This window comes from Calonectris borealis, chromosome 1 (genome assembly GCF_964195595.1).
Source record: "Calonectris borealis chromosome 1, bCalBor7.hap1.2, whole genome shotgun sequence".
Taxonomy (NCBI): domain Eukaryota; kingdom Metazoa; phylum Chordata; class Aves; order Procellariiformes; family Procellariidae; genus Calonectris; species Calonectris borealis.
In genome coordinates this window covers 191378092-191400223 of record NC_134312.1, presented here as the reverse complement: position 1 = coordinate 191400223, position 22132 = coordinate 191378092, and the positions used below count along the sequence as shown (strand labels likewise).

Here is a 22132-nt window from a genome sequence, read left to right as displayed (position 1 = left end):
TGTGCCTGGCATGCTGCTCAGTCACCAGCAGGCTCTTGGCTTGCTGTACCTACCACACCAGGACCACTGAGATGAAGACAGCCACCTGCTCAAGGAGACTGTGGGTGGGAGGGCGGCACTTCTTAGAATCATAGAATCACAGAATCATTTTGGTTGGAAAAGACCCTTAAGATCATCAAGTCCAACCGTAAACCTAACACTGCCAAGTCCACCACTAAACCATGTCCTTAAGCGCCATATAAATATAAATAAAGTCTCCTGTTTCATCAAAAAAAGTACTGCAGAGGTTGGCCCACAGCTCCTAGAGGCTCCTAGCACTCTACCTGCTGCTCCCTTGATAGCCTCGCCACTAAATACCGTAACCAACCAAGTTGTATTACACTACCTTCATATCCCAAAAAAAGTTTTCCACTACATACAAACTCAGAAAGTAACTCACCATGATACGTTAGATTATTTCTGCCCCAAACTTCTTCCATAAATGAGCACCTACTCATGACTGGAAACCATGTTCCCTATTCCAATCAGTATTCAAGGCACAGCAAATACACAGTGAAAGAAATAGAGCTTAAGGACTGTTTCACAGCAGCACCATGGAATAGATACCACATGAGCCTACCAAGGAAGAGATGCAAACATCAAAATGAATTGGCCAAGCAGAACCCAGAGAAGCAGGAATTAAAAATTAAAAAAGGTAGGAAACTCTTCAGACAGTCTAGGTCAAACAACCCTTTGAAGGACCTACACAGATCAGTGGCTCAGCAGAAGCAGCTTTCCTTATTTTATACTTTCCTTATCTTATTTATATAGAATACTATTTTATTATTTTATAAAATACTTATATAAGTATTTTATACTTTTCCTTATTTTATAAACTTCCAGACACATGGGCTTACATCAGCAGAGTTTGCCTGTGGCAGAATGAGACATCAGGGCTGTGGAAACCCTGCTCAGAAAGCCCTCCTGTGAAAGCCTTGCCTTGCAGACCAACAAGGCTCAGTGCAAGGGTTAAAGGACACCGAGGCAGAGTGGGAGAGGGCCAATGCATGGCCCCAAGACAAGCCCCTTCCCCAGGACTTCCCCTGCCACTCCCAGGCTATTTTCAATTTAGAAGCCCCCCAGCAGGAAAGCCACAGGCCAACGAGACTTCCCATCTCAAAGGGCTCCTGGAGTCATCCATGGAATGAATCAACTTTGGCTTTAGGGCTCATTTGGGCATTAATTTGAGACGTCTGTTGTATGGGTTGAAGGAGGAGGAGGAGGCAAAGAACTTCCTTATCACAGCTCAGCCATCACCGTTGGGGCTGAAAGGACACAAGGCCTTGCCTAGCCCAACTCCTCTGAACAGGGTAGAAAGATACAAAAAAAACCCAAAGAGTAACACTCCTCCCAAGTGCTGTAAATTGATGGGGTGAAGGGGGAAGAAAGGGAGGAGCAGGAAGCGGTGGCTTATTTGGACTCCTGAAATGAGACTCCAGCTCTCAGAGGGTTTCACAGCTCATCACTTGTTTTCACCTGGTCAAAAAGACCCAAGCAACAAATCGGCCCAGGATGTTGTGCCATCTGTGGCTGCTACTGGACACAACTTCAAAATCCAACAGAAGGGAAGCTCTTTTTTTTTCCACATTGAGCCCTTACCCCAGAGGAATCCAGCCTCCTTTGCCCTTCAAGGCAACCACTTGCCCTACTTCATCATCCCAGAAACAGCTCATTATACCTGCAGAATTTCTCATTTCCCCTCCCTTTCCAATGCATATACATGCACTTCTATAATGGGCTTTTCCATGAACTTCTCTGACTTCAGCAAAATTGAAGTAGATTGAGTATTTCAGAAACAATTTAGACATTCCTACCAAACTCCGCAGTTCCCTGGAAACCCAGCACAGCTCTTGTGCAAGCTCTGGGCAGTTGCCTTCTCAAGTAATGTCACTCTGGGGCACTGAGAAGGAAATGCAACCACTTCGAAAGGCCTCTTCATTTAAGGATGGCGTGAGCAACTATAGATGAGCACACAGCAAGGACGCAAAATGTTGAGGTTCCAAGTTATGAACAAGCTCCTTGACAGATTCTTCACTCCACAGCCCTATTACACCCATCAGAAGCTTCCTGCAGTGCTCCTCCAGTTGTACTGCACGAAGCCCTCATCCCTTTTCCCGTCATCTCAGTGATAAACACCCACGCAAGAAGTTTACTCGCAAAAATACATGCAAAATTTCAAAATGCCCCAGGGTCCAACAGCAAGTAGAAAAACATAAAATAAAATAAGATGGGGCGCTGTCCCTGCCTTCTCATTTTAGCTATCATTTTGGCACATGCCAGAACATTACCCGAGGCAAAACAACACCAGGTAATGAACAGGGATTTGCATGCAATTCCCGCAGTGGGCATGACCACAGGCACTGCTCAGTGCAAGTTCTTCCTTCTCAGGGTCTTCACAAAGCCCATCTTTGCACACCAGCTGCACAATAAATGGCTGCAACATCTAATGCTATTTGTACTTTTAATTGGATTATCAATTGATGTGACATAATAGCTGATGTTTCTGCACAAAAACATGTTTATTACATTGATGCAGAACTGACTCAGAGCACAAAGATGCTTTGAGGTTTCTGTGCTTGATCAGCAGATTCAAATCCCTTGTTGCCAGATTGGCATAAATTGCTAGCCGGTCCCTTCCCAAGAGACAAGCTTTGGCTATCTCTCCCGACAGCAGTAACTAGTCATGTACCAATTAGATGCGCATCCTTTCCAACAACGGCTTCACGAACACCCAAAGAGAGTATCTTTGGATCTTACAACCCTCCCATTCCAGAAGTTAGACTTTTCAAAACGTCAGTGAAGATATCCTCAGCTTCCCCTAACGTGCAAAACCTCTTCCAAAACGTACACTGAAGAAAAATGGGCAAAGCTAAAATAAAGATGGAACCGTACAAGGGAAAACTGTTTTTGAAATGTCTTTAGATGTTCCTATTTTTATGTGCAACGATAACTCTTGCGTTCCTTCGTACTCTTTAGTCCTACTTCTGCTCACTTTAAGATCAAACTGGCATTTTTGCCAGCAATTCATTAAAAGCCTGCTCTCTGCCACCCCTCTCCCTCCCCACCTGCAGGCAAGCAGGGATCTGGGCCTCACAAGTCTGCTGTGGCGTGGGTGTTATTGGCTGTCTGTTTTGGCAGCCTCTCCTCCTTTCTTCCAGCTCTGTTTTGAAACACAATCTAAATTTAAAAAAAAAAAAAAAAATTAGACATTCCTGCTCTCTCTACTCACATCAGCGCTCCTGTTGCTGCAGCGTAAAGCACGGCTGCGAAAGGAGCAGCACCGTGCAGGTTGGCCTATATAGCCCAAATGTTCAGCAAAGAAAAAACTCTTACTCCAAGGGAAGGTACATACTTCAGGAAGGCAGGAGGGGCAGAGGAAGTCAAAAGGCAAAAACGAGGGAAAAGAGGGCCAAGAGGACTTTGTGAACCATCTCGCTTTAACAGGGGGAGCGGAGGGAAGAGAAAAATGTCTCTCCAGAGCTGGCTCCCTCCCACATTTAATAGCATTAGGATCTAACATGTAATTTGGACTAAAAGACTAATTCTTTCCTGCAGTTTGACGGATGTTAGCGTCCCATTTTTTTTCCTTCTTTAACAACATATTACATAACATTCTGATACACTAATTACCATCTCATGTCATAGCAATTTTATTAAGAGCTTATACTTACAAATACCCATTCTGAAAGGATTTCAGGACTTTTTTGTAATTTTCTCTGAACTAGGCTTGTTGAAGCACTGGCAACACGGTCTGATGCTGCCTAATGCAGCTTCCAGTAACAAAGCGTCTCTACACAAAGATCTCTCGCAAGTCCTAAGAGTCAGGCATGGATTCTTCTTGCGTTTAGTCTCAAAGACTTGTAAACAAGTTACTTTTAGCACACTATGTTGTGATAAAACACTGGTAACACAAGCCCTATTAGGTTCCTGTACCTGCTACAGTTCCAATTCCAGAAGCAATGCCAAGAGAGGGAAATTCCTTTACACCAAGTAATGGAAAATTTGTTAACTATTCTGCAGTTAGTGTTTGCTCATTAATATGGTATCATCTTGCCAGGCAAGACTTGGTACCATGAGGTATTTTTCCGTATAAAATTGCTAATGCCATCAGGATTGTCCAAATGGGATCATCATCATTAAAAAGATTACGCGGTAAAGAAAGTGATTACGACAACGTCTGAGTAGAAGGATTACTAATCACAAGTAGAATCCTGGTACAAATCTCATTCTCCGTATACAAGAAAGGACACAAAACCTTTTAAACATAATTTATATACATTTATGGCTTTATACAACAGGGGATTGTTCTCGTGTGTCTGTAGAAGTACATCAGGCACTTTTTCTGAAAATATCCACGTATGAATTTTAATTTTGCAACATGACTAAGTCAGAGCAGTGAAGCGTTGAAGAGCTGTCACACCACTCGCAAGTAGAACTAGCGGTATGTACATGCCAATCTCTCACGATATTGCTGGTTTGTGGAACACCCTCAAAAAGGAGGCCAGTTTTAATGCCAAGTAATTTGCTTTTTGCTTGCATAAACCATGCTGCATTTTACATTATGATTACCAAAATAATAATAATAATAATGAGAATACCTTATTTAAAATCAGTCATAAATTAAGGATCCTAACAATTTCATAATGAAAATAGGAATTTCAAATCAGTAAAAAAATAAAAAAGTACTAACATACATCCAGTGGTTTAACAAGTGCAAATTTTATACTGTTTTATAATTGGTCCAATTTTAACTTCTCTTCTTAGGGATGCTCTGTTGACTTAAGCCAATAATAAGCAATATGACTTTTGCTTATAAGTGTAGGCAAATTGTCAGTTTATCAAAGCAGAGCTTTCCAATTAATGCATCTACTACCTAAACATATATCATATAGCTATATTATGGAAACAATACATCTTTATATTTAAAATATCTGAACAGCTCTATAATACAATAAACTTTTAATAACAGTACAAACCAGAGAAAAGTCAAAAACAAGGCTGCATAGGTAAGATCATCTGCACAATTCACAAACCAATCATTTACAACAATTCTGACAAACTAAGTTACTCCAGAAACTTGGTACTTTTACTAAAAAAGGATTTATTACTAGAGGTCACATAATGTTTGTTTTCAAGGCAGACAACATGCCCCTTCACCAGACTTCACAGTATTCCAGAATTACAATTGCAAAATATTGGAATGGCACCACAAAAAAAAAAAAAAACCAAAAAGAAAAGAAATTTGACCACACAGCCAAAACCTCTGATTATCTACAACTGCTTTCTCACAATAATTAAAAGGGGCTTCCTACAGACTGTTGTAATTAAGGAACGGCTACATTTATGTTATACATAGTTATAAAAGGAAATGAAGAAAATATCTGTATACAGGAAGTTATACAGTAGCAGTAAATAATAAACAGGAGGTATATTGTTAAATGTAGCATGTTCAGCTGCAACCCCATGGACTATAGCATTAAGTACTGCTTTCTTTGCATGCAGAGGTGAATTTTATGACTACTTTGGCCTATGCGTATCAGTGCCCATTTCGGAGCAAACATTTTTGCAAATGCAGCAGAAAGAAGGATCTTCAGAAACCCATATGTGAGCCCTCCGCTTGCTCCACTGCCAGGATTTACCATCAAGTCTCAGAGACCATGAATTTGATGGTGAAGATGCTACTAGAGATATTTGCCTGTAAAAGCAGGCGACTTCATTGAGGCTTCGGCACTAAGAACATTTCATTTTGCTCAACAGAAGTTCAAAGACCGATTTCATGCTGAGGGAGATCCTGTATCACAGGACAGCTTAACATCAACCTCTGGAACTGCTGACAACCGTAATAGGATATCTAAAAAAGTAGGACCGGCTGTAATTAGTAGTGATTTAAGCACAACAGGGAGCTAAATGCTAGCACATCAATAAATACATTGCAGAGCCTTAGGAAAGTCATAACAGGATCATTAAATATATGGCTTGTTACTAAACTTCATTTTCTTGGCACATGCCATTTCTTTCTCCACCACACGCCATCACTACAGGGAAGATATGTTTCAATTAAAACATTTTCCAGTTGTGGGCTACGTAGACAAAACAAAAACCAGTGAAAAATATTTATTTCTCCCCTTCTTCACAACAGACAGCCCTAGCACAAGAACTGCTCATCCTGTCAGTGCATAAAAAAAGCTCCAAGGATTTCTATAATACAAACAGTGAAAAGACAGGTGAGGCCCGTTATCCACACATCCATGAAAACTGCATCATGTGATTACAAAAAATCAGAAATCACTTATCCAAGACCCAATCTCGAAAATATTCAGGTAGCTGTCTGTGTGCCTACTCCAACAAGAGGAGTTTTTTCCGCAGGAACAAGGCCTTTATCATTAATGCTCTCCCCTACCCTAAAGCTTGTGTATTTGTATAACTTTGCCACTTACTTTATCTTTCTTATTTAAAAAGCAGTAATGTTTGCCCTGTAATAGGGGGTTACAAAAGTTTTAGCCTCCCACTGAAAAGTAGCACTTTTGCCTCTTCAAACATACTGCATTACAACAGAAACACTGACAGACCCTAAAACTAGTGCTAATTAAGACAAATGACAATTTTGTCAATTTTTCTAAAACTATGGATTTTCTCCAAAAGGTCCTGCTCTTGCGTGCACAAACATTATGAGACCTCCATGAAATAAATATAAATGTGAAGCATTGTACAAGCGTCTAACAATGAATACTTAACACTTTGTGGTAGTCAGAGTTAAAATGATAGTAGAAGCAGATGACATTTCTAAAAATGCATATATAAAACCGATTAAATATTTCCTAAACATAAAGTTGTCTATATTTTTACATCACACAACAAAAAAAGGGACAGAAATGTTTTGTATTCAAGATACTTATTAAGCTTTTCCTTTATTAGCACTCCAAAGTGCTAGGGAAATTTATAAAAACATGTACTTAATCCAGTTAAAATACTATACAAAATGAAGAGGTTATGAATGCTGCCAGATCTCAGATTTATTTTTTTTTAAGTTGCCTATGTAACAAAAGTAGACTTTAATTATCAGAAAAATAGCTTGGAAAGTATTCCAAAAATTATCTTAAGTCCAACAATAAAGTCATTAGTCTGACAATGAAATCCAGATATATTCTTGCATAAATTTACATGAATACAGGTAACTTACCAAATGGCATTTAACCTACTGTTTGCTCTGAATAGAAAGTGAGTTTAGTAGGATCATATTTATCAGGCTATTCTGTTCCCATATGAAATGTGTGGCAATTTTGAGTAAAATAATGCAGTTCATACTGCTGCAAGGCAAGTCCACAGTTATCTCAATTCATTAGAACACAGGTAACATCAACGAAGGTTAAACTTACTTAGGGCATGAGATCATCACAGTATTCTTACAAAAGTTTATAAACTTTTCTTGGACCAAAACAGATAGTCTTAAAAAAACAATTCTTCTTCTACAGATCATACTGTACAAAACCGAAAGCACAACATGATGTAAGTAAGAGTCTTTGCTGTGATTATATGGTGTAGTGAATTTGGCACTTCAGAGTAATGAAATTTCCAATGGCACAGTTCTTATCTACAGCAGCACATAACCTGCAAACCTTGGGCAAACATCCTGTACAGGAAAATACTCTGTCTGCTGCCAACTCTGACGAAAGGAAGAAAAAAGAAAAAAAAAAGACCCAAAAAAAAGCTAGTGCATGTGCACAGCTTTGTCAAGAAAATTAAAAAGGAAGGTGAAGGACATCTTTGTACTGCTTTTTTCAGTTCCTGCTGTCAGACAAGTCTGGAGAATTTAACCGTAGCCTAGGAAGAAAAAAAAAAAAACAACAAAAAGAACAAATTAACATTCACACCAAAAGGTTAAATCCATTAAAATATGCTCAAACTAGCTTTAAGATAACTTAAATGGGGAAAAAAATTATTCATTAATTGCTAGTAACCAGCAAGTTTTTTGTTTAAAATACCAGTGGCAAAACATTAGTGCTCCACATGAAGTAACAGAAGTTGGTACATGGCAATCCTAATGCACTGTGCAAACTTGATCTACAAAGTAATAAAGGACTGGAAAGTGACTGTAATAGAGGCACTTCACATGCCAACACAGAAGACCACCCAGATTTTATGCATTTTGACATCTCTTTTCCCTTCAGTTGTTTTTCAGATTTATTATAAAAAGCACAGCTTACCTTCCTACTACATCCTAGCCTGACACCCAACTGTGTGTGGTTGTCTTTACGCTGTGCTGAAAACTTTGGTTAGGCAATACACTGTCAAAGTTAAAATCTAACGTTTCTCCATCCATAAGATCATTACGGATAATCGACTCCATGTCACAGTCCAACCGTTCAATTAACATGTCATCTAAGTCACTGGGAAGCTTCTCCTGGTGGAGGGAAACAATTCCCACCCTTCCGTAGCCATTGCAACTGTTAACGGGGGCATACGGGTTCATAGCATTCATCTGCATCGGGTGACTCATAGGCACTTGTAACGAAGTCTTCACTGTCGACAAGCGATTTAGACCTGAAGTATGTGACATGGTGTTCACTGTGTGTGACAAGGCACGACCATTAACTGCAGGTGTTGGCTGGTTATGTCCTTGGTGAGGGCGGGCGTTAGGGTTCATCATTTTGTTGTGGGGCGGTTGACTGCCGTAAGTTGGCATCACCGAGTTAGCAACCATCAGCACACTTTGGCCCAGTGCCCTGCCACCAGCCTGGGAAACACCAGTGTCTACTGATGCCAAGATATCATTGTGCGGTGGAGAATCGGAAGTCAGTAACTCCTTCAGAAGTCCTGCGGGACAGTTATATTGGCTCATCGATCCATAGCTTGATTTACTGTCTTGAAGAGTCTGCATAGGAATCTGGGGCAAAGAGTTCATGCTAGCTTGAGCATACGTAAATTTCCTGTAGTCTGGATTTGGTGAACCTATACTTGTGGTCGAGGATGCGAACGAGTAACCTGGTGTTTGCTGCATCAGGGTAGCAGATGAAGACTGGGTTGACACAGTCATTGACGTATTAGGTGACAAGAGATTAAGGTTATCCAAAAGATTTTCCATGTTCTCAGAATTACTCATCTCTGAAAGGCTGGGTAGAGTAGAAGTCATTTTGGTGGCTGATGATGGGTATACCATGGAGTGCACATCCCCGTCTCCAAGATCATCTTGCTCTGGCAAAATAGGAGAAAGTCTTCCGCTTATTGTACTAGCGTTAGAGCTAGTTCTAGGTCGAAATGTACTCCAGTTATCAAAGTCATCGTTACTGTGAGAGCTGGGGCTTGCAGGCCACTTCGAGAACTGCGATCCGGGGCTGTCACCATTTCCCTCTTGACCAGACTGAAGGGATGCTTTTTTCTTGGCAGCTCTCCCTCTGCTTTTGGCAAACTTGCTGTTGTTATCCATGGATGCCGCTCGCCTCCTAGGAGATTTGCCACTCTTTCCTCCTTCAGGATTGAGCATCCACCACGAACTCTTCCCTGTTCCCTCATTCTGCACTCTGATGAACTTGCTGTGCAGAGAGAGGTTGTGACGGATTGAATTCTGAAAAACAAAATAAGGTGTAAGAAATGGAGAAAACATGCTTCTTTTATGGTGTACTAATATTTGTCTTTGCAAACATACACTCATTTCGTTAGAAAACATGGAGTAATCATGAAATGGGAAAACCAGTCTGGAAACATCTTTTATCAGCTCACCATTCACAACTGTCTGAAACAAACTTGCAGAGAGTTGCCATGTCAATTTGTTGTCATGTGGCCCGACCACATCTGACATTATAAAAAGTTAAATAAAATACTGAAGGAGCTGTTCTGAAATACAAATTCTTCATAAAGGAGACAAAATATACCAGAAGACGACTGAAGATCTCATTATCAGCTGCACTCTAATAAGTTGAACCTGATTGCATTTAGGGATTTTTTTTTTTAAATTATTATTTTAAGTAAAGTTCAGGAATGCTAGATCCTGTTCTACGGTCCTTATAACGGCATCTCATCACGCACATCACTAAACCCTGCGAACATGCCAGCCTGTGAGTATTGCCACTGAACATTAGTGAGGTTTATATTACTTGTGTTATGTGAGAAAACACATATAGAAAACCAGTTGAGGATTAAGTTCTTATTTTTATAAATAAACATCACAAATTGCCTAAGAAATCATAAGGGAGAAAGGAATGCAAACTGTATAGACAAAACTGCATTTAAAACCTCAGTCTTAAAACCATCTTTCTCTTTCAAAATCAACATTTTAATATGCAAAATTGACTCTTCTAATACCTGAGGGCACAAGATATCTTGTGCCGAGACTGACCAGAGGTACTTGAAGCTTTTCATTATCTCCTGAGCCACGAGTAATGTTTCATGTTTCATTCATAAACAAAAAAAAAGAAGAAAAAAAATCCAAAAATCCAAAATCCAAGCCCACAGGTTGACCTGTTAACATGAGACTAACCTGTTAACATGAGACTAACCTGAGCTTGCATTACCAAGCTGTAAACATTTTTTCCCTCGTGTAATTTTCTGCTGAGCACATGTAAAGAACATTATATCAACAGAAAAGCTGTCCTATATTTTGACATAATTGCTAACAAAAGGCCACAAGTCCAAAGAGTGCTGAAATAGGCAGCCATAGATGTTGGCAGGAGGGTGGGACAGTAGCACAGTCTACATGGGGACCCATGGTCTGCACTAGGACTGCAATTCAAGCGGCTTAACAAGCAGGAGGGAACCACAAAACAACACATTAAATGGGTAAACCAGAAATTAGACCTCAATGGCAGAGGAATCAATGATGCAGTAGCTGCCTTCCATTCATAGTCATTTTTAGCAGGTTGTCTAAAGAAAAATTTGGGGGAGCAGAAATGGAAATACTGTTTCTAGAAAGCAGTAGTAAGGCTGATCTTGACCAGCAGGCCAGTAGGCCAACTATCTCAAAACACTAAATGGCTGCCAGACCTACAAAAACCCTGTTCTGTCTCTCCTGTTTTCCTACCTTTTTCCTCCCATCTATCTCCTCTTAAGTTTTTAACCTGACCCCCAAGACCCACTGCAGCACCAAACCATGAGGACGATACAGCTCATGGAGCTTTGCATGCCTTGTGAGGCAAACCAGAGGACGAGGGACACGGCCACTGCCCTGGTCTCTGGCTGCTTTCGCTGTATTTCCCAACCCAGAGTGCTGCCTGTGACAGCAGCATCTCCAGAAACGTCTTCCTTCACCTTCTCTACTCTGCCTGCCCTCCTGTGTACATCTGCTTTCTCACAGATGCACATCTTTCCCCATTGCCCATACATCCAGCTGACAGAAGAACAGGAGCAAAGATCGTAAGGAGGCATGCCAGGTGAAAACAGTCATCTCATGGGGCCTGGCTCAAATCAGAGACAACAGGCTCAAATTCCCTGCAAGGGCCATGACACGTTGTGGACCACGGAAAGCCAGCCAGCCATAGCGGGCCTGGCCACCTGCAGAGCTCAGCAGGAATGGGGTTGAAGAGGAGACGTTCAGCAGATGAGGGCAGCAAGGAAGTGTTACAGCCTGTAACACCTTACAGACAGCGGTGTCCTGAGAGTATTCCCCCAAGAGCTTCACCCCAAGCAGGGGCACAAGGTGCTCTTTGACAGCAGAAGATGGCAGAACATGGCCTCGTAGCAGCTCGCTGTTCAACCAGCACAGCAAGGAGTCAAACCATGTGCCTAACCTCAGAAGCCTTTCCAACCTCTTCTTCCCCTCCAAAGACCAATCTTTAACAAATTATCCCAGTTAAACAAACACCAGCGACAATTTGAGCATTTCCTTATTCAATTTTTAAAGGAAGCCATTCTCATATTAACTAATCAACGTAGGACTGTATCTCTTCACTGCAGGTAACCCTGCAATCAAAATCTCATCCTCTCTCTAGCTACAGGGTGTTAAAGGCGGCCTTGAAGTTTTCTTCTCACCAGGTGCAGGTAACACGTCGGGAGGGTAAGCCCAAAAATCCGTCTTGGGACTTGCCCGCAGACGCAAGGGCTGACCGAGAGGCCTCGTGAGGCCGGCCCAGCGCAGCCCGTCGTTTTCACTCGAGGGCCACAGCCGAATCCCCGGCTGACACAAGTCCAGCTCTAGCAATGTCGCAAGAAAGTTGTTCTGCACGTCTGTTGATTAAAAAACCTCCTGCGCCAGTTCATTTTTTTACTGTATTTTGTAAACATACCCAGTTGGCTCAGGCTTACTGTTTACTATCAAAATAGGCATATCGAACACACAAAACACCAGGCAGAGAAAATACCGTGCTAAGGCTCAGTTCCCTCTTCTCTGCAACAGAAGTGTTAAATATTTAAGAAATCGCTGCTATTCCTTAGTCATCAAAAATGTTATAATCTGGTATTATTGTACCGAGGACATCTGAGGTCGCTCTTTGAGTAACAGAGCTGTCTCCTAACTCTGCCAGCAATGAAAAAAAAAATTTTCCTAACAGGAAAAGGTTTGCGGCCCAGAGCTTGTTACATAAATTCCTGTTTTTCACGCAGCCAGCAGGACATTAAAGAAGCTATGATTTACTAACTTGGAAAAAGTGTTGAAGAGGTAAATCTTGTGAAAATATGCACTGCTGTTAATGATGTTGTGTCTACAAATCTTTGCCAGACGCAAACATGACCTGATAAAAAAGTATAGTTTCAGCAGTGGATCTTGGCAGCCGGAGGAGCGGCGCGGCCGTCAGCGGCCGGGGCGCTCGGCGGCACCACCGGCCCCGGCAGGCTGCAAGACGCCTCCAGTCGTGGCTTTCAGCAGGACTTCGAAGCAAAGCCTCCCAAAACCTGGCCTGAATGACGCGAAAAGCAAGAGGCCGCAGTTTGAGGAGGGTTTCCACACAGTGGCGACGCATGCCAGATCACTCTGAGAGCATCCGCGCTGGAATTTTATCAAAACCTCGTCAGGAAGGCAGCAGGGTTGCTGCCACATGTGGGGTGCTTCCTGGGATTGAGTTTCTGCCTTTGAGATAAAGCCCAGAGAACCTCCAACTCCTGTTTGGTCTGCGAACCAACTTCATGCCATACTTCAGCATATGGACCGGGAACTGTGGATATGCTTATCGCTACTTGCCAAAACATGCAAAAGCAGTATCTGCTAAATGCAATGTGATGAGCACATACCAGCTAATAAAACTTGTGAAGCCAAGAAAATGATTCCTTTGAATCTACACATTTATATCATTCAGCTGCATTTCCAACATCTCCTACAGCCAAACCACACAGCCCTGCTTGCTGTTCTTCTAAGCAACAGACGAACTCAAACTGCTTTACATTTTAAAACAATTAAAGAAATAAATGTCTCAGCCATTAATCCTTGGGTGCAAGTAGCCCTGCTGATATCTAATACTGCATTTAAACCCAAGAGATATTCATACTAAAACATGCAACTTAAGTTTAACCTGACTTACTGCTGAAAAAAATCATACCCCTATTACAATTAAAGTTGAGGTATTTAATTATTTTTTCAGTAAATTGTTTTGGTGTTTTACTAAAGAGAAACACCCGAAAACACAATTGCTTTGTTAAGCCTGACAACACTGTAGGCCTGTACTTACTGAAGAGAGACCGTACAGGCACGCTTGGCCATCCTTCCTCCGCGCCAGCCCTCGGAGCATGCAAGGGGAAAGGGAAGCAGAGCAGAGCTCCTGCTGCAGAGCTCCTGTTTAACCCCACTGCAAGCCTCTCCAAGCAGGATCTAACTGTGGATCTGTGAGCATCCGAGGAGCTGCAAGACCCAAACCTTGTAAAAGCACCTACGAGTGTCCATGGTCTCTCCCATGCTCATACACATGGCACAGACAGCACCCGTTCAGCCACAGTGCTGAGATAGCCACCAAAAGGCAGAGCAAGGAACGGACGCAACAGTCGATACATTTTACAAAAACAAGTGGATTTGCTACCAAGGTGCGTATGCTGATGGTATTGCAATAAAGCACGCCATGGCATCTCGGAAAAGAGATTCGCCAGTAACTAATAACAAAGGCAGAAGGAGTTGGCCTCTGGAGGCAGATGCAGCCATAACAAAGTGGGAGGTCATAAGAGGCCATAAGAAGCCATAAGAGCAAGACTGCTTCCATAACACACAGGTCAGGCATTTCTATTCAAATTAACAGTCTGATGACTGCCCATCAATTTTTCATTCAGAAGACATCTCAACAGTCCACTCCTTCCTACACCTCATCCAAGAGGACAGTCTACACATGTTGCTAGTCAGCTTGCGCTACTATCAGCTGAAATGGCTGCAAATACAGACTGGGGCACAGTATCTGACTGTAGTTCTCAGATCTCTCCGAACAATAACTGAAACGAATTTGGAAGCTGGAGAGAAACTTTCAGGGAATACGACACTCAAGACTGCTTCTGCCATGACCCTCTTAAGATAATCACAATTCAAAAAAAGAAAAAAAAAAGAGAAGGGGGGAGAATACTTTTTTTTTTATTTTAACTGATCGTTTGAGAATATTACAATAGGGACATGCCTGGCAAGAAAGTCAGGGTTGAGGACTGGTAGGAGAGAAGTTCAGAGACCCATCAGCTAACATCATCACTGTTGAGAGGTGTCTGCCGTGATCGGTGGTGGCTGGCACATGAGCCAGCTGTGTTAGCGTGTCACGTTACTGACAGCTTACAGCAGGATTCAGAACCAGCAGAGTCCCTCTGTGGAGACAATACCAAAGCAACAGCTTTGCAGCAGGGAAGGGAAGACCCCAGGATTTCCATATGCCGTTACAGAGGACATCAGACCTGTCTCTCAAGGTCTGTGTGTGGGGACTCTACAGCAGGTCCAGATGTTCAAATCACTCTCCTCTTGGAGCCTCAGCGACAAGCACCTCTCTAAAAAAAAAGTCATAAAAAGGCCTCCTAGGAAAGTATGCAAACGACAGGAAGTTCACCACCACACTTGCTCAGGGTTCCTTCGGCATTAACAGCCAGACAGCAGCAGCAGGGTTAACTGTGGCAAGTGGCACCACTTAGCATCTATCCATGGCTAAGCTAGACCATGCCTGGTGAAACAGGCAGGTCTGCTTGGAATAGTTACACTGCCTGCACCCGTTTTGCTGTAGTTTCCAACCATCCTGACAAGTTTGCAGGGGCAGGGTGAGGAGGCTAAGGAGGAAAGAGAACATTGCTAACTCTAGATGTACCAGAATTTCCTTTGGTACACCACTGGTATAAGGTAATCCTGTTTGTCTTATCTAATGATAAGACGTTATCATTGTATCTATGAGATACAAGAAGTTCAGATGCAGATGCTGCACATGGAGCTTGGGTTTGCCTCAGAGCTAGTGTTGGACACCCAAAAATGTTTGGTCAACAGATAGCACAATTGTTTATAAAATAGCCTTAGCCGCATTTCTCTCTCAAAAGCGTTCCTGATACTACAATGTTCACCAACACAACCGCACATCTGGCTGCAGTGTCAGAGGCTTCAAATGCTAATGAAGTAGCTATCTTTGCCACCCAATTGCAGCATTCTTTCATTACAGCTCAGAAACCTTCCCTGTTGTCAGATAAGAGCATGGACAGAAAACATGTCACTTTGCCTCAGGTCAAAGAGTCATATTCAGAAGATGCTGGCAATTCGCCACCTGCAGCTGCATGAAGGTGGAAGGGCAGGATTTCCTCCAAAACAGGTCATGCTTTTTTGGGTCCTTTGTTCTTGGGGGGGGGGGGGGTGTGTGGTGTGCTTTTGTTCGACTTCATTTTTGTCCTATGCTGTTATACGGTTGAGAAGTGTCAGCTGGAAAAAGTGCAGAAACACGTCAATCTTACTAGAGCACTTACTTACTGCACTGTTTCTCCATGCTTTTCATTACAGATGGTGGCATAGCGGGAGTCTTTCCCAGAACACCACCCAGGAAACACCATCTCCAGACATGGAGATACTTTCATAGACTGTTTAGTTTGGTAAGATTTCAGCAATGCACCCCCTTGTTCCCTGCAGAGGGGGGTCTTCTGTGACGACATGTCAGTGGCATTAATCTAAGTCCTGTGCATTCTGCAGTTAAGTCCACAGATTTATACTCTCCTACACTTCCTTCTCATAGCTGTGGAAGACTAAAAAACTTTGGACACCAAAGGGGCTTGGCCATCCTCCAGGTTGTATCCTGCTGCCACACGTGGCACCAGGGACTGGATGGGATTTCACAACCACTGGAGCTTTCTCCTCTGGAACATGGTATGTAGTAACAGAAAAATACATGCACAGCTCCAGACATTGATGTTTATGGGACTTGGCTATGCATACTGACGTGTCAGAACTGGCAGCTCTACTGACATGTATTTGAGTAATTCCCAATTGCTATCCCCAGACACCCTCCTCTTCGTTCTAGGCAGACTTCTTTGAAGCACTTTTCCATAATGGCAGTTTGGACATTTCTAATGAGATGATAACACCTGCCTACATGGGCATTTAGAAAGAATGAGCATAAAAAACATTAAAAAGGTAAAGCATAAAATGGGAAGTATACACACACAGGGCAAGCACACTCCTGGATCCTGTTCAGATGTAATGACCCCCAATCAAAACTTCTTATCACCACCCTTACGTTTTCTGAGAGAGACAGAGCCACAACCAGGTTAACAATCATCTATGTCGGTGCCAATACTCCATTTTATAACTACATTTATTTCTATAACCACAATACAGGCATGATATAATATCAACACAGCATACACCAAATATATAAACATTTGCTAGCATTTCAAAGCCGAGGAAACTAAGTGACACTGATTAGGAAAAACAACAGACGAAGATGCATATGAAAATTGGGAGATTTTTAAAAGGGATTTGTCAAACGGAACTTCCTCCCTCTCTGGTAAAATCATCTGGGAAGCCAAGACAAGCCAGACAGGTTTGTCTAAAAGCTATCGGTTTTCAGGGGTGAAAGAAAGGCAACAATAAGAAGGCAGCACATTGTTATAAAAAAACAAAAGCAAATAGCCATCAGGATAAAACAAAAGTTGTGAAGTGTAGAAAATAAGGGAAGAAATAAATATCAGATGAAAAAAATTCAAAGCTAGCAGGGATAACTATGTATTTGGTGATCCAGACAAATCCTAATACTGCCTTTACAGAACTGATGCTGTAAGCTTTCTATTCCATCAGACTGAAAACAAGGGTTTGACAAATGTAAGAGTTCCATATTTGTAAATAAACAGTTCTGTTTTCCACAAATATGGAACATATATACATGCATATGTACATATACAGCTTATGATGAAGAAGCATTTCCCAAGTTCACTAGTGACACAGGAGGCCAACACTGAGGCCTCGCTGAAGAGGAACATTTCAAAGTCAGGATGGCCTTATAACTGGGGCCCCTTCTCCTCCCTCATTAAGCGCGCTCAGACCTCTGGCCTTCACAAGCCGCCTGTGCTGCAATTACATCAGTAGCGCAAAAACAGCAAAGCAGGAGGACACATGCTTAACCTGGGTGCCCTGACATCAGTCCCAGGTGCTTTCATAGAAAAGCTGATAAAGGATTCAATTACTAAACCATCAGAGGTCAGGGATATAATTAATGTCTTTCAAAACAGTCCCACAGAATATAGGCCATCACATGTATAAGAAAAATGTATCTTTTGTTCAAGAAAGGTAAGCAAGAGAACACCTGCAGATATGCCAATGCCACACCGAATGACAGTGCAGTCAAGATTAGCATCACGCACCACTGCTAATGTGTGCTCATCAAAGGGATTAAAAACATTAAAATTCTCTGTAGTGCAATAAGCCATGAGGAAAGCTGCTGCTATTCGTGACGGGCAGGTAGCTCTCTTACAACTCTTCACTGCAGGCTCTAACGCAGCAACCAGGAATGCAACTGTAGAGGGGACGCAGGCACCACCGCAGCAGTAACGGTTTGAGGCAAAGCTCTCCTTGAATGCAGAGCCCAAGCAGGTTATTGCAAGGAAAAGATGAATCACAATTATAAGCAAAGTTTATTAAAATAAATAAATAAAAATTTGGAGTAATAAAGTAGCAGTTCATCCATACAATGTCAGAATGACTAATAGCTTAAAATTTTATTCTGAGACTATAGTAAAAAGAGATTAAGGGATGTTTATTTTTTTTCAGCCAGTGGGAATAATTATGATCAGGAGGACAAAAAATGTTAATCGCTCGTTTCCTGTTTAACAGACAGCCTGTTTCACCTCTGCCACTCTCCACGGTTACACCCAATTCATCACAAAGACTACAGCACTGTTTATAGAAAGCTTCCCCCTTTTTTGTCTTTCTAAAACTAAGCTGCCTTTTATTGACATTCGTTAGCTCTAATGAAGAGGTACAAATGTGTATACATGCTAAATATATCAATACTAATTAGACCAGCAGATCATCTTAAAAGGAGCACTAGAAACACATTCTCACCAATAAAAAGCAGTAAGGTGAGAAACAGGCCAAAGTCTCAGTGTAAACCACAGAGGTGAGAAACATCATAGTCTGAAAATAGGGTTCATTTTCTGCATTGGCCTTTGTGGACATGCAGAGAACTTCCAAGAAATTTAAAAAAAAAAAAAGGGGGGGGGGAGATTACTCCAACAGCTTTAATAGGGTAAGTGAAACAATTGGAAAGATCCCTGCCTGAAGATTCACATAAGCTTTACAGTTAAAAGCTCTGCATAATAACCAAAGTAGTCATTTGCCACTTGCCTAGGTAAAGGCACAAGCAGACCTAATGTTCGGTTTCAGTTGGATGCTTTACCAGGGAGCCACACATCTTCATCTTCATGGATCAGGGCTATTTGCTTTCACAAAATCATGGATAACCTAAACTGTTGGAATGATTGTCACAACCTGATGGATTTACGAACAATGGGCAACCCACAACAGTGGAAAATAAGTTAAAACTGAGGCTGGTAAAGCAATGCAGGAGAGATGGGCTAAGTCCACGACACTTTCCCCATTCACGGCACTGCCCATGGACTAGCTGTGGCTGGAGAGGCTCGAGGACTTATTTCACCTGCAACAACACCCACTGCCTGACCACAGACCTCTCCTTAAGGACACAGAAAAGGAGCAGCTGCCAGCTTGCAGCCGTGGATCCACGGACGGAGCCGAGCGCACCTGCAGCACTGCCCCTGAGACTCCTACAACACACAAACTCATCTGACAAGGGCGGCAGAGAGGTTTGCTTGTTTGCAGGAAAGCCACCAAGCCTGTCTGTATTTCTTACCTTGAGGAGCAATATACCAAGGGGGATGTACAGATGCAATAATGTAAAAAGTTGGGTTGACTGAGTCTTTGTGCAGATTTAAAAAAAAAAAAAAGAAAAAAATACATCTCCTTATTACACTTGTACCAGCATAGCAGAGGGAGCCTTTTCTTTTAGCAAGCAAAGGAGCTGAATTCTCTGGACATGGGTGTCACTGAATACTAGTTTTTCAGAAACAGAGAGTCAATGAAAGCAGCAAGCTTCCTTTGCAGCAGGGTTAGCTGTGCCCCACAGGAAATCCCTGGCTGAAGGAAACTGCAAGTCTTGTAAAAAGAAGGGCAAAGCCTTCCATTTACAAGCTGAACGGTATCTTACACTACATCTCACTATGCATGTGATCTCTATTTTGACTACAGCAAGGCAGGGATAGGCACAAGTAGAGTCCCTAAAACTACAAAAAGGAAAATAAAAGAGAGTTGAGGGGGGTGGTTTTTTTGTTTTAGTGTATCTTCAGAGATTCTTTACTGCATCTAGTGGTAAAGATGCTGAAGGTTTCACATTTGTAAGGGGACAGTGTCAGCTTAAAAATAACAACAACCCTCTGGATTTCACCTAATATTGTAAATATCTGATGTTGCTATAGTAACCAACAGAAACTGAGGAAAGACGACAGGGACATTTCTCTTTCCTTTAGTTTCTTTTGTACATGAGTAAGTCCAGTGTATAAAGCCACTGTTTTTACTATTTATTTTTCCTCTAGCCAGTTCTCCCTTTATCTGTCTCACATATAAAAAGAAAATAAAATATAATTTTCTTCTTAACAAAATATTAGCAGAAAAAATAGATTTCTTAAGTTTTTATTAAAATAGCTTAAACAGGATCAGATCTAAGTTCTCTTTAAACTACTGCATCATCTACAAATATATAGATAAAGGATATTGCCTTATGCAGTCAATATTTGTTTGGTTTTCTTTGTGTTGTTTTTCATACTTGTTCTTTTTTCCAAAGTTACGGGAAGCAATTTCCAATTACTCCTTTTTGTACATCCTAAAGAGGCAGCACATGTACTAGGTATTGTGTTTCTACGCAGTTTCTTTGAACACAGTTTGCCTTGGTACTTCCCCCCCACCACCACAGAAGCATGCCAGACCACCAGCACACTCTCTTTGGGAGAGCTCTTTCCAATTCAAGCTTGCTCCCATAGCCTAGTAGATTTTATATAACATGATTTACTACAATGCCTACAAAAACCCCTCATCCAAATTTCATTATAGCCTTAAGCTATATTCCATGTGTGCATTGCCCCTCTCCACTGGCGGCCAGTTGCTGCCACCCTCTTTCACATAAGGTGTGGTTTATCCTTAAAGGGTTTTTAGTTTATTTTCTCGCAAGAGGGTCTCGGGACTCAGAGGACTCCTGACGGGTGGTTGCACTGTTCATGCCAGCGTCTTCCTCTCGAATGCTGCTTTCTGTGATGTTCTCCAGGCTGAAGTTTCAAGAAACGCTGGCACTCATCACTGGGTTTTATGACATCTGTTCAGCATTATAAAGCCACAGTCGCCCAATCTTGCAAAACGTGTAGCACCAACTCTGAACCAAGTTACCCCCAGACATGCTCACAACTTTCAGTAGGCTATGGGAGGCAGAGTACTATTTCTCAGAGCAAACTGGGCACTCAGAGGAGGGAAATCTAAAGGGTAATTTCTTCCCTCACACCAGTTTTGGAAGTATTCCTATTCCCTCACTACCGTAGGCTGTGCTCTGTACTTAACAGACCCTTACTAAATCAAAGGACTATTTACAATCTACATACTGGCAAGTCCACGTTCCCATAGAATGTCATCTGGCAACAGTGACTTAAACCATCAGCTCTGTATTTACTTGCTTTCCTCATTCCCAAGCAAGAAAAGTAAAAAGGACAAGAGAAAAGCATGTTTTTAATGGAATTAATAGAGTAAGCCCAAGAGCTCTGGTGCATCAGCATTCATCACAATATTCAAACATCCATTTTTTTAAGAAAAAGGAAAATATTACAATGAGGGCATTAAAAAGGAAAATAAGCTACACCGTTGTGGCTTGGGACCTTTTATATATGCAACTGATGCTAGAGAAGTACAGAACCACGCTGGACACAAACTAAGACATTTCCCAGAGTGGGATGCTGTTATGTAAAAACGAGCTTTGTTAGGCATTTTGGGTGCTATTTTTCTGCTGCTAACTAGATCTAATTAATCTCCCCTCATTACTATTTCTCTCCATTTGAGGCAAGGAGACTGGCCTCACCGTAGCTGCTTGGAGATGACCTCACTCATTCTCCCATTCCCCTGGACAGAACCTGACACAAGGAGCCTTGGGGCACACTGGGGACTGCCAGGTGCAACAGGAGGTGTCCCAGGGAGGACATTGCCATCACCCTCATAGTTCAGAGAAGAAAACACTGTTTTTGAAAAGCCTTCCACCCCCCTTCACTAATCCCACAAACTCAAAAAGCTCTTATCGACTTTTGGATTAGGCTCCCTCCTCTTGGAAGTCACAGTCTTCACTTGGTGCAAACTTCACCATCATCGCTCCCATCCTCCTTCAATGAAAAGCCCGTGGGTAACGGGGCAGCCTAAGCCTGCCTGGCTAGTTATTCAGATTTAAGGACTGCAACATCCAACTTCTCAACCACAAAGGCTGCCATGGGCCTCCCATCCCTCCCATGCCTTTGCCCAAAGATGGGGAAGGCAGAGGAGCTCTCCTCCAGCTTTCCCCAGACGTGCACTAAAGCGCTACGGCAGAAGTACAGCCGAGACAGTGAGCTAAAATGCCCTAATCAATTCAAAGGGCTCCAAGAAGAAAGTCTTAAGACACTGTGCAGGGACTTGCTCAGTATTTGCTTCCTTCTGCCCGCTTTTGCTTCT

General features: G+C 42.1%; 1 protein-coding gene across 1 annotated transcript in view; it reads right to left on the bottom strand.

The window, feature by feature from the left end:
• Positions 1-3673: 3673 nt before the first annotated feature.
• FOXO1 (forkhead box O1) overlaps positions 3674-22132 on the bottom strand; it is a 67278-nt gene continuing 48819 nt past the window's right edge. Inside the window, exons 2-3 of the mRNA XM_075139721.1 lie at positions 8244-9601; positions 3674-7860 (exon numbers count right to left, since the gene is read on the bottom strand). Coding sequence (XP_074995822.1) covers positions 8258-9601 — 1344 coding nt within the window. The 3' untranslated portion in view covers positions 3674-7860; positions 8244-8257. The remainder of the gene's footprint in view (positions 7861-8243; positions 9602-22132) is intronic.